Genomic DNA, 12,028 nt, shown 5'->3' with positions numbered 1-12,028 from the left:
GCCATTGCCCTTGCAAACTGCTAAACAAGCAGTATTGGCAATTCACTTGTGTTCAGTAATATATTTACAGCAAATCCCAATGGCTTGTCTCTTAATGCAGTTTTCTTCCTATTGTGTATGTTCTTGTCAATACACTGACTGGTCACCTTATTCCATAAGCTACTTTGACCAATTGTTTACCCAAGATAACAAAAGACTGAAAACAAGGGAGCGGATTTTCCTTGATTTTCTGCCCAACAATTTCTGTCACCAGTCCAAAAGGAGCATGCTACACAAAAGATCAGGCATATCCCAATGGGAATTACTTTTAATCGGTTTAATTTGGGAGCTATTCTGATTAACCAAGATAAGACTAAGATAACTATGCTATAGACATACTAACCACTATGTAATAACTTTGTTCCAAACTGTGGTTTCAAGAAGCAAAGCGAACTACAAGGAGTTCCTCTTTGCAAACAAAGATGTGGTTCATTTCATTTAGGAGTTTATTTAAACTTTTGTTAAGGGGTACTGATGGAAATCTCTGCTATGAATATAACAAATGCCAGTGATGAATTAATAGTGCAACGGATTGTCTTATTTGCTAAAAATTACACAAAATATTATAAAGAATTAAGCATCTAAAAGACAGGAGTTTAAGATCAAAATGTGAAGAAAAACTAGAACTGAAGAGGCAGGATTGTATCTATTGCAACCTGTTCTCCAACACTAGGCTTCTGATATGACCTTTGGTGTGTGGGACAGTGACAAAATTCATTAATACTCAAATGTGTTCACCTAATATCTTGCTGACAGAAAATCAAGATACCAAGAAAATCAGAAAGCAAGTCATGTCAATAACTGAAATGCAAGCAGCCAAGCAAAAGGAAATGTGTTTTTAGAAAGCCAAACTTTTGCTTATTCTGGGTTTGAAAATATACTGCATCACAATTCAGAAAGATGCCTTGATTTAAGCTACTCCACACAAAACTATTTCCATGCATTAAAAAGGCAATATTTAAAATTATATGTGCCTCACATTAACTTGCTATAAAGAGGAACCCAAATGAGTTTCACAAACTCATTTGGGTTCCTGTTTGCAGTCTAAATTATTGAAGCCACATTAAAAAGTACATGGATGAAGACTAGTCCAATATTATGACCATTCCTATCCAAAGAACTGTGCCAAATCAAGAAAATCTCTAAACTGTCTGAAGCCATCTACTACCTGTGATGTCAAGAGCAACCATCAGAAGATATGGCTGTTGAACACAGACAGCTTTGTGAGTGGCTCCTTAAAAGAAAAGACTGGCACTGTTAGCACTATGCTCCATTTTTGAAGTTGTAATTATTTGGAAGTGAGAAGGCAGCAAGCCAAACAGAAAACCTCAGCAGGGCAGAGTGACAAGCTTGCCTGGAGGCAGGTCAGAGAGATCATTGCTGTCCCCTCAGAGGAGACAAAGGCCCACCTGTCACTTTTAGAATGGCAGGAACTCAAACACCGTAGTAGTTTATATAGTCTGTCTGTGGGTTCAGTCGTAATCAACCTTTATTTGGCTGACTGCCACTGAAATAAGGCTAACCTTACCCCTAAACAATTGGGGTTTTAACACACAAGAAGGTTTACTCTGAAGGCCATCAGGCAGGAATGATGAGAATGACACAGAGAAAACATTTCCCAGGCAGCCACTAATATCCAAGAAACCCTGTATCTTGGCAGCAAATTTACCACAGTAATCATTGCTAACCCCAACTGCCATAATGAGTAAGTATTTTTTAAAAATGAAACTTATAACCTTTAAGCAATTCCCTAGAAAGATCCATATCAGCCTTAGACTGACTACCAGCATAGTTTTTGAAATGCTAATAGAGAAGCAAAAGAAAGGAAGAAAGTACTACTATAAGCTGGTATAGTTTAAAATTATACACACGTAAGCAAAATATGCAATCTAAAGGGGGAAAACACTTGCTGCAGCTCTGTGTCAGATCAAGGATTAAGCTTACTACTGGTTAAATTAAAGCAAGACTTCATTTCCTGCACTATTCCCCTGTTCTCTCTACTTTTGTCCTAAACAAAAGAAAATATGGATCCAGAGATCCCACAAGCAGTAAAGAATTCCCGGGCCAACCACTGATGAGGAGGATAGAGGAATTTTTGCCTGCTTCCAAAGTCTTAACAAAACAAAGGTATCCTTGCATGGCACTCAACTCTTAATGGCTATATTCACACAGTAGAGAAGTGGTTTGCAAGTCCAATGCGTTTTTAAGAACCGTGAGAGCATCAAGGACTCCATAGTTCAACTCTGAAATATAGGTACTCTCTTCCATTATTTTTATTTTAACTTCCCAAATGTATTCAAAGAGATTTGGAATTACAGCACTCGCTTATCCAAGTAGTAACCAGGGCTGACCCCGTTTAGGTTGAGATCAGATAAAGGTAGTTACAGGTAGTTACACCTGTTTAGACACATTTGTCTCATGCCCTAAATAATCCATTCCAAAAGATTGGAGAAGAACTTTTCCCACAGATAAGAGTAACTGCAAGGGGAGATCAGTGAAATTTGCTCTTCTCCTTGATGGATCCTGCAAACAGAATTTCTACCCTGTATCAAAGGCCAAAGAAAACTGTGCATTAGTCAACCCAATAAATAACTGTAATCAGTAGAAACCCATTTACAAGTACCAGGTTTTTGTCTGAGTTATTATGTTGGCCCTTAGCTCATTGCTCTCATAACAAGTCTAAATACAAAAAAAAAAAAAAAAATCACAATGTTTCTGGAAATCCTGCTAACATGGACATCCAGCTCATTTTATGCCCACAACAATCCTTTGAGGCAGGTGACATGATAATGATTGATTCAAAGTTATCCAGTAACTCTGAGGTTGAGTGGGGTCTTGCCCAGTCCATTACACTACATAAATGGAAATAAGTAATGGCATATTAAATAAATAAGTCATATGTGTGGAAAATCATCTTAATTTTACAAAAGATGGCCAGAACCCGAAACATACTTTCCTGGATACCATCCACTTTGCTTAAAGGCAAAAGACACGCAAAGAGGGAATAGAAAAAGCTTGCCTACATTAAATTATGTTCCTACCATGCAGGTAGAAGCCTGTTCAAGCAATGTTAATTTTCACTTTTGGAAAATACTGCCAACATGAAATAACAGCTATGGAAATAAGGACAAAATAATCCCCAAGATTAACATGACTTTTCGTGGTTGTTGTTTTGCCATGCTACTGCAATTTCCTTTGCTAAAGGTTTGGAGTTCAGGGGACACAGATCTCTGAAGGCATCTATTCCCATTTATAACATTAGATCAGGGGTTCTCAACCTTGGCAACTTTAAGACTTGTGGACTTCAACTCCCAGAATTCCTCAGCCAGCTTTGCTGGCTGAGGAATTCTGGGAGTTGAAGTCCACAAGTCTTAAAGTTGCCAAGGTTGAGAACCCCTGCATTAGATGCATACATCGGTAACATTACAATCGATGAAAAAAAATTCCCATCACTACATTTTGTACAAAAAAAAATGTTGTCGGTTGTGACGAACTTTTATGTCTCCTGATGGTGCCTTGCTAAGCATTTGGTTATAAGCCATAAAACAGGAATAATTTTCAGCCTGTCAGGAGTCTAGCTAATGCCCAGTTTCCCTCTAGAGAGAATTCCTGTCAAATGTAATGAGAGCTCTGAAGACCCTCTCTACAACATAATGAGCACTTAGGCCAGGCTGGTGATCAGCCAGCAAAAAGCATCAATTGGAGCCTAGCTACTCCCTAGGGGATACACATCAACAGTTTTAATAAGAATTATGATTACTCTCCAGCAAATGTCTAAGAACATACTGTTCATGTTTAAATCATGAAATTCTCACATACACACATCCTCTTTTCCAGAATGAATTCATTTTCTTTTTTTCAACAAGATTGTTAAGATAGAGAAATAGTTAACTCTATTAGTTAAAGTATTAGCAAAATCAATACTACCTCTGTTGCATACTATTAAAAAAATGGCAAGCTTCTACCAAATATATTATTTCGGCAATTTCCTTTTACAGAAATAATATAGACCATGCTTGTTGTATCTGAAAATGTTATTTATAAATTTCATATTCAGATTAAATAAAATTTGGTACAGTAATTGCACAGGCTAAAATAACACTCCCAGTTCCAAAGTTCTTTGTTTTCTTTGTTTAATCTTTAAATAAATCCAGTTTTCAATTCTAGTTTCCAATTTACACATTTGGTTTCCTGTTAAAGAAGAAATTTTTAAAGCTAGTCACAATATCAGATGAAAGTATGACCAATTAAGCTCATAAAACCTGTGATCTGTAACAAGCTATTAGTACGTTTTAAGCAAATGGCAGCCTACACATTTTTGGGGCTTGTTTGTTTTTGGAAAAACATTAGTATTTAATACAATGTAATAATACAATTTTCAAAGCAAATAAAGAAAATTATGAAAGGAAAAATGAGAATTCTTAATACCTAAATTTCAACAATATAATTAAGGCTTGAATGTGCCATTATTTATGTGACCAAATGTTTAATATGTAAATATCAAATACACTACCTATATCTAAAAAGCATCCATTTTTGAGAGAATCATATTTCTGGATTACCAAATGTTCTTGCATCTGATGGATTTTACACATACTCCCCCCAAATCAAAGAGTTCAGAATTACAAAAGCAGAATTCAGCATTCAAGCACACTTGCTTAATGGGAGCCTTTGAATACACTGAAGATGTGAAACCTGAACGAATCAATTTCTTCACTTTGCCTTAGCTGGTCAGCCATGCTCCTTAATTTAATGAAACAAGAGTTTCAGATGAAATAGCACATATACATCAAGAAAGAATTGTATTGTTGCACTTTGAAATGTATCCAACTGTGCAACTTCATCTAATGATAATTTTTTTTAAGAGGCCATTGATTTCTGAAAGACTTATTGTACCAGCATCTTGATGAAAAAGTGGATGTCAGCATATCTACAGAATATTTACACCCTGCCATTAATGCTTTCTTTGGCAGACAATAACTACTCAATTGAAGGTCCATTGGGCTGAGCAATCATTTAGCTTTCTTTCTCTTATGAGGTCCTTAGTGCCTTGTTCTAGTTCAATACTCTTTTTATTCACCATTATAGTAGCCCTAAGTATGAATTTTATGGGAACTTGCAAACTCAGTCATAAGGAATGCTTTCTAAGACACTAATCTTTTCATGCTTTTAAATGGCTTGGATTTGAGCAACCATCAACATATGCTACCTAGACATAAAATACTGGTTAGGCAGATTCAAGGATGTGCCAACCCCAAATATCCACCTAGAAAACTATTTCCTTGAAAATATTTAATTTTAAGCATCTCTCATATATAATGGTGAAGGCCAAGATAGTATTTATAAAGCTAAATGGAAATCGGTAGCGAAATTTTTCCTATATTTCTCTAACCTTTTAGATATTGTAATGTACTATAGCAGTGTTTCCCAAACTTGACAATTTTAAGGCATGTGGACTTCAACTCCCAGAATTCCACAGCCAGCGTTGCTGGCTGTGGAATTCTGGGAGTTGAAGTCCTCATGCCTTAAAATTGTCAAGTTTGGGAAACACTGTACTATAGCAAAATTGCTTGCATTTTGTATAACACAGAATTCAATAATAACCATTTCTTACCTGTTTGTGCATTTCAATATTTAATCCATATGACATTTCATAATACTGTGAATAAAGCAGAGAAAGGTTTAATTAAAACACAGATACAAACACACAAACAGCAGTTCTGTCATGCCCAGAATTTCATTTTCTCTTGTTCCAAACAAGCAGTAGTAAACCACACATTAAAACTGTGGTAAAGCTGATTTTAATGAACAACAGGGGATGTCCTAAAATGTATTCAGCAATGGAGCAAGCTGCTAAGGGAGATCCTGAGTCTTTTACTGGAGGAAGTTAAACAGAAGCTGGACTACCATCTGTAAGGGACACTAGAGTGTATCCTGCCCTTAACAGGTTAGACCAGACATGTCAAACCCACGACGTCATGTGACGTCACACAACGTATTGGAGCTTTTCCCCCATTGCCAGCAATGGGGTGGGCGCGGTTTCCCAGTGACGCATCCGGCCCGTGGGCCAGCAGTTCGACACTCCTGGGTTAGACTATTCTCTCTGGTTTCTTCCAATTGTGATTTTACATCTCAATAAAGCAAATAGATAAACAAGATTGTACTTACCATAACATAGTGCCTTTGCATTTCTGTCTTTTCACTTGCCAACTTCTCACATTCCAATTTAAGGCTATAAAGATAAAGTTTATATTTGTTTTAAATATATGAATTTTAAGATATGCTTTTATTTCCATTCTGAAAAGACACTAGTTATGGAAACTGTCCTGGGATCTCAAAATAGAAAAACAGAGATGTTTAGCAACCCACTTTAATAGATGATGACACTTGAACATGCAGAGGAGACCAGAACAGATAACGGATTCCTGACATATAGAAATAATTTAATACGGTGGGAAAATATGTTGTTAAAAAGGTACTAACATAGAATTCCAGCATTCCTATGAAAGATTCAGAAAGGACATTTCTATGGAAATCCATGTGAATTATTAGCAAATAACACTTCAGTTTGTCTTTTCCCAAAATCAATTTTTCAAATATAACCAAACTAAATGGCTTTGACCCATCATGTGAACTACTCAGAAATAATGAAAACTGTAATTTATAGTAGCACACATATACTTTTAATTAGACCCAAACATAAATTATTTATGGCTTTCAGTTGAAGTAAAATAACTTAAATCAAGCTGCCAAGCTTCAAATTCATTTACAAATTATCTCCAATGGAAATTTACTTCTAGGATTGGGGTTGTAATTCTATTAATTCAAAATAAAAGCCTGAAGGTCATCAAGCCAAATCCTTTAGATAATTAAAGCCTTTCAGTTTTGCTGCTATGATTAAAGGGTATTTGTAGGTGTGTACCATAATTCCCAAGAATCTCACACTATTGTAAAAAATTTTACTGTTTGAATACTACTTATTTGAACAGGCTTGATCTTTGCAGTTATGACTGTGTACACTGTGCTTGAGCTATAGAACAGCTGAGCTCAATTTTATATATGTTTGTTTGTACAAACCAAATCAAGATAATATACTAACCATCTGGCCCTGGAACATGTTTACTTTAAAGATATATTGCTCAGATTTTTATTAGACATGTATTTTACTTACATGTACATACATGTTAATGTTTCAATAAATAATCCTAACTTTATTTCTTGTTTGCAAATTATGCATTTGAGAACTTTTATGCATGCTATCTTGGGAATATTTTTCATAAAACATAATTCTAGGTAAACACACCACAGAATCAAATAATGGCCAAAATAAGTACGCAAACACTATTTTTGTTTGTAAAAATGTTTTTCATGCAAATTAGTATGCAAATAATTTCTATTGTCTTGGGTGCTGTAGTGACACAGTTAAATAGGCTTTTTTATTATTTTATTTAATGATGGAATGCTGGAATATGAGGACAGGAACCCTTGTTGACCAAATGTCAACTCAGTCTCTTAAAACTTTCCAGAGCAAAAATATTGACAGTTCTTGTAAAGCTCTGAAAGCACATAGGGAGATGGAGGTAGCAAGAGAGCAGCTCATACACCTAAACTGTATTAACTTACTCAAATAAAAACAATAGCTGGGTCCACCAGCCTGCTGCACACTCACCTTCACTGTGTGAGTGACAGACTTTTCCCTGCCTCCTCACGCCACCACCTGGGCATAACTACTAAGTACATTTGGAAGAAGCAAAACACACCCTATATACTAAAGAGCACATTATGAAGCGCCTCAAAAATCTCAGCCCAGAAGAAAAAATCTTCCTTCCCAAGCTGTGGAGGAGGGGGGGGGCGAAAGCGATGCATTTCAAAGCTGACCTGAGCCATTCTCACCTGTGATACTGAGCTTGGAGAAACTGGAACTCTTCTTTGATTCGGTCTAGAGACTCTGGGATGGTGAACTTAAAGGGCTGTCCTGCAGCTTGGTGTGGCGTCTGAAGGGGACAGTAGGAAAGGGAGGGCGAGGGGGAACAGGAAGGAAGGAAGGAAGGAAAGGAAGGAAGGAAAGAAGGAAGGAAGGAAAGAGAGTTGTGAGAGAACTGTTAAGACAACAGGCAAAGTTGTAGCCACAGCTACTGAGGGAACAATGCCACCTGGCCCAGAAAGAGCACGTGGCAGGGCAAAGGCAAAATCCCCACGAAACCGCCTTTGCAAGGATGCCCCATCTCGGACTCGCGGTTATTCATTAAAAACCACCGCAATACCACTGGCGGGCAAGAGATCGCTCCCTCCAAGTCCTTGCCCTTCCAGGAAATGGCAGCAGCGGTGTCTCGCATTCGGTCTGGGGGAGGGGGGAAGTACCCGCCGCTCTCCGCCTCACAGGCCGGGTCCTGAGAACAGAGAAAGGCAACCCAAGCGGCCCGGCCCGGCCCAGCCCGCTTTAGCCGGCCGCGAGTAAACAAAAGGGGAAGCCGCACGCGCCGCCCCCCCCCTTCTTCCCCTCCCTCTCCTCGCCCGTCGCTCCCCAAAAGCCAACCGAGGCTTTTCAAACCAGCCTCGGCCAGGCCAGCTGACGAGGCAGAAGTTTCCCAGGCCTTTCCTCGCCCGCCCACACCCCGTTTCCCCAAAGCTCGTTTTTTTCGGCCCCGGAAGAGTCAGACAGACGGGCAACAGAGGCAGCCGCTTCCACTTTCCGACTCCTGCGTTAGCCCCAGAACCCACCGCGTTACTTTTTCTTTTCTTTTCTTTTGCCCGGGAAAAGGGGACGGGGGGGGGGGTTGGGGAGGGTGAGGAAGCCAAGGGCCACTTACGGGATGCCGGCTCTGAGGAAACATGGCTCTGGCCGCCGCTTTCCTCCCTCGCAGGTCTCGCCTCGCCTCGACCCCTGAACTTTTAGATTCCGCGGAAGCTCCAGAGCAAACGCCAGGTGGGAGGCAAGCGGGGAGGGCACTACTCCGCTTCTTGGCTCAGCTGCAGGCTCATCCTCCCCCCCACGCGGCTTCCCTCCAGCCCCAGCCCAGCCGCTTCCTTTGTTGTTAGCTCGAGAGAGCGAGGGAAGGAAAAAGTCACCGGGGATCTGCCCGAGCAAGCACAAGCGATGGACAGTCCGGTCCTTCCTCGCCGCGCCGTTCTTGTTGTTGTTGTTGCCGCCGCTGTCGCTTCTTGGGCTTCCTGGGTTTTTCGGTTTTCTCCCCCGTCTTTTTTTTTCCTTTTCTTTTTTTCCCCCCAGGAAATAACCTTCCTTTCCTCGGCCGCCAAACGCACTTAGAAAAGACCCAACAAACAAACAACCACCCGAAAGATCGATGGCTTTCGAGTCGAGCGGAGGAGAAAATCCAAACAAGTCAAGGGCTTTTTCCGACGATCGGGTGCGGGGCTAGAGCCGCGGAGTAGCCCCTGCCGAAAGGCCGCGCTCTTCTTACCCGCCTCGGGAGAACGAGTCAAGGCCAGATCGGGCGCTGGATGCGAGGAAGGAAATCGAGGGGGAGGGGGGGAGAGGGAAGTTTACGAGGGCAGGAGCCGGACTGAAGAAAGAGTCCTGAGAGTTACACGGAAAAAAAAACACCCCACCCCCCTTCGGCCGCTCTTCTCCCTCCTGGTACCCACTCTTCCCAGCGCAGTCGGTCTCCAAATCAATAAGTGCTTCCTCCTCGGAATCGTGCCGTGGCGGTCTTCCTAGGCCCGCAGCGCATCGACCAGGATCCTCACGTTAGAAGCCCGAAACGAAACCTCCTATTTGGAGCAGAAGCATCCCGGGCAGACTTCTGGCGGCGGCCTCTGGTTTCCCTTCCGCTGCCTTTCTTTCTCTCTTGCTCAATCCCGGGCCAAAGTTCTTCTTTGCAAGATCCCTCGAGGAACCATCCAGGCGGGGGTGGGGAGAAGGCGAGACCTTCTCCTCCCCCCTCCCCAAAATTATCGTAAGGATTTTTTTTCCATGGAGACAAGACCAGCACGTAATAAGAAAACTCCGCAGGATACACAGCCCGGCTCGGCGGCGGCGGCAGGATCTCAATAAACGGGACACAATGTATCCGCCCGCGCTGGTTACATTAACACGCGGTTTCACACTCCTCGAGCTAACCAGGTTCTTGGCTCCGCCCCGAGCGAGAAGGAGGGCGGCGTGGGGCCAATCGTCTGCTTGGGAACCAACGTGGGGCAATGACATCAGGCCAATGGCAGCTGACTCTGGTAAGCGTCACCTCCCCTTCTGCCTCCCTCCCTCTTTCCTAGGAAGCCTTTCTAGTTGAGCTGCAGGACCCCTCTGAGCGAGCCAATGGGAGGCAGCGGAACGTTCAGGCAGGCAGGGAGAATAGGAAGGTCGGGGAGAAGGAGAGTGGAGAGGCTGGGCTGTCAATCAAAGTAACGTGGGGTAGAATATATGCGAAAGAAAGAGAGAGAGAGAAATGACTGCTAGGCGCTCGCTCTCTCTCTCTCTCTCTCTCTTTCTCTCTTATTCTTCCTTTATCTTGACCCACTCTTTCCAGAAATCTGTGAAAATAACGTAGAGAGATAAATAATGCATTCCTCATTCAGGACAAGCAGTACCTACAGTTAGATGGATGCTTCCCTGTTTAAGCTAATGGAGGTTCGAGGGGGCATGGTGTCGCCTTGGTGGATGAAGTGTTCACAGCGATCTATATCAAAGTTTCCTAGGAACAAGTCTTCTGTAGTGCTTCCGGAAATGTAGCCTCTTCTCACAACAGTTTTCTCTTTAATTTTGTCAGATCGGGGAGAGTGTGGGCTGAAGTGCCCCAGGTAGCCATAAAGACTAAGAGGCACGTTGGTATCCATAGATTTAAATATATTCAGCAAATATCACAGATGTGAAGTGGCCGGCTTGTTTCCTAAGGCCTGTTGGAGGTCTTCTTATCAGGTGATTTTAAACTGCTATTTCAGCTCAGGCTGATGCCCAGTTCTTTGAAAGTTTCCGAGTGACAGCTATTGTGATAACTCCTCTTAGGAAACTCTAGCGTATTTTGTTAAAGATAGCCTGTAATAAGAGGCTGAGGCTCCATTCCAGTTTGGCAAAAAAAAAATCCCTCCATTATTGAAACTTTGGCAAGACAGGTCCCCAGCAAAGTACTTGAGCTTTTGCAAACATCTTTGGTGGGCTCTATTGTCTTCTTTTCAAGTTTCACCCCATGATTATTATGCTAAGGAATTTCCTTATTCATTCCTGTCCCTTCAGTTGAGGAAGGAGAAAGAAGAAGCAGAATACTTTCTTTCTGATAACCTATTGATGGTTCCTCAAGTCTACTAGGACATCCTGAAGTGAGGATTTTGTTTTCTTTTAATTTGCTAAATTTCCAGGTAAAGGCTTGAAAAGACCCTCATTGGTTCAAAATTGGGAGCAGAACAAGGACTCCTGCCATTTCTTCAGAAGAAGCTTGGCCAATCCAATCCTCTAGTGTACTGAGAAATCATCTTTAGGATTTTTCTGCTTTGCTGCTCAGTTTTGCTTGCTTTAAAGCAGACCAGCAGGACATCTTTTTGGATTAAGTGGCATTTGGGTGTTGCGCAGGAAAAATAGTACTAATACATCTCATTCTTCACAGTGTATTTTCAGTTGTTGATATTGTTCCTTTGTTGGTGTCCTTCGGGGGATCCAATGTTTGCTTTGTCTGTGCACGTGCATTTCATGTGAATTTATACTTCATTTATCTAGAAGAGATAACTTTTGTTATTACTTTCGCTGTCTCTCTTTCCCCCCTTTCCAAATAAATCTGGCAAGAGGCAAAAGAGTTCCTGCTTCATCCCTCATATTTGTTTTGAGTAAGCCTAGCTTTTCTACTGGTGATAAGATAGTAATGCTAAGCACTTCGAAACCAATTTTTAACAGACTAATTGGGGGCGGAGCTGTCTGTTATTGACAAAAGTCCATTGAATCAGAGAATAAGATATTGGGGAGGGGATTTGCATAATGTGCATAAATAATATCTACAAATAACAAATTGAAGTCAATTGCATTTTTATGACAATATTTCTACAA

General features: G+C 41.1%; 1 protein-coding gene across 6 annotated transcripts in view; it reads right to left on the bottom strand.

Annotated features, from left to right (window-relative positions):
- The window catches only part of TLE1 (TLE family member 1, transcriptional corepressor), a 74,629-nt gene extending 64,491 nt beyond the window's left edge, over positions 1–10,138 (bottom strand). For 2 of the 6 annotated variants that reach the window (XM_039360969.1, XM_039360978.1), the window contains exons 1-4: positions 8,850–10,138; positions 7,933–8,033; positions 6,208–6,271; positions 5,654–5,698 (exon numbers count right to left, since the gene is read on the bottom strand). In XM_039360969.1, coding sequence (XP_039216903.1) covers positions 5,654–5,698; positions 6,208–6,271; positions 7,933–8,033; positions 8,850–8,873 — 234 coding nt within the window. In that variant the 5' untranslated portion in view covers positions 8,874–10,138. The remainder of the gene's footprint in view (positions 1–5,653; positions 5,699–6,207; positions 6,272–7,932; positions 8,034–8,849) is intronic. The other 4 variants (XM_039360988.1, XM_039360997.1, XM_039361006.1 and 1 more) reach the window with 2 other exon arrangements.
- Positions 10,139–12,028: the final 1,890 nt, after the last annotated feature.

The sequence above is a fragment of the Crotalus tigris genome, unplaced genomic scaffold (assembly GCF_016545835.1).
Source record: "Crotalus tigris isolate CLP2741 ecotype Arizona unplaced genomic scaffold, ASM1654583v1 scf7180000017585.4430047, whole genome shotgun sequence".
Lineage (NCBI taxonomy): Eukaryota > Metazoa > Chordata > Lepidosauria > Squamata > Viperidae > Crotalus > Crotalus tigris.
The sequence above is the reverse complement of the archived record's forward strand: the minus strand, read 5'-3'. Positions and strand labels throughout refer to the sequence as shown.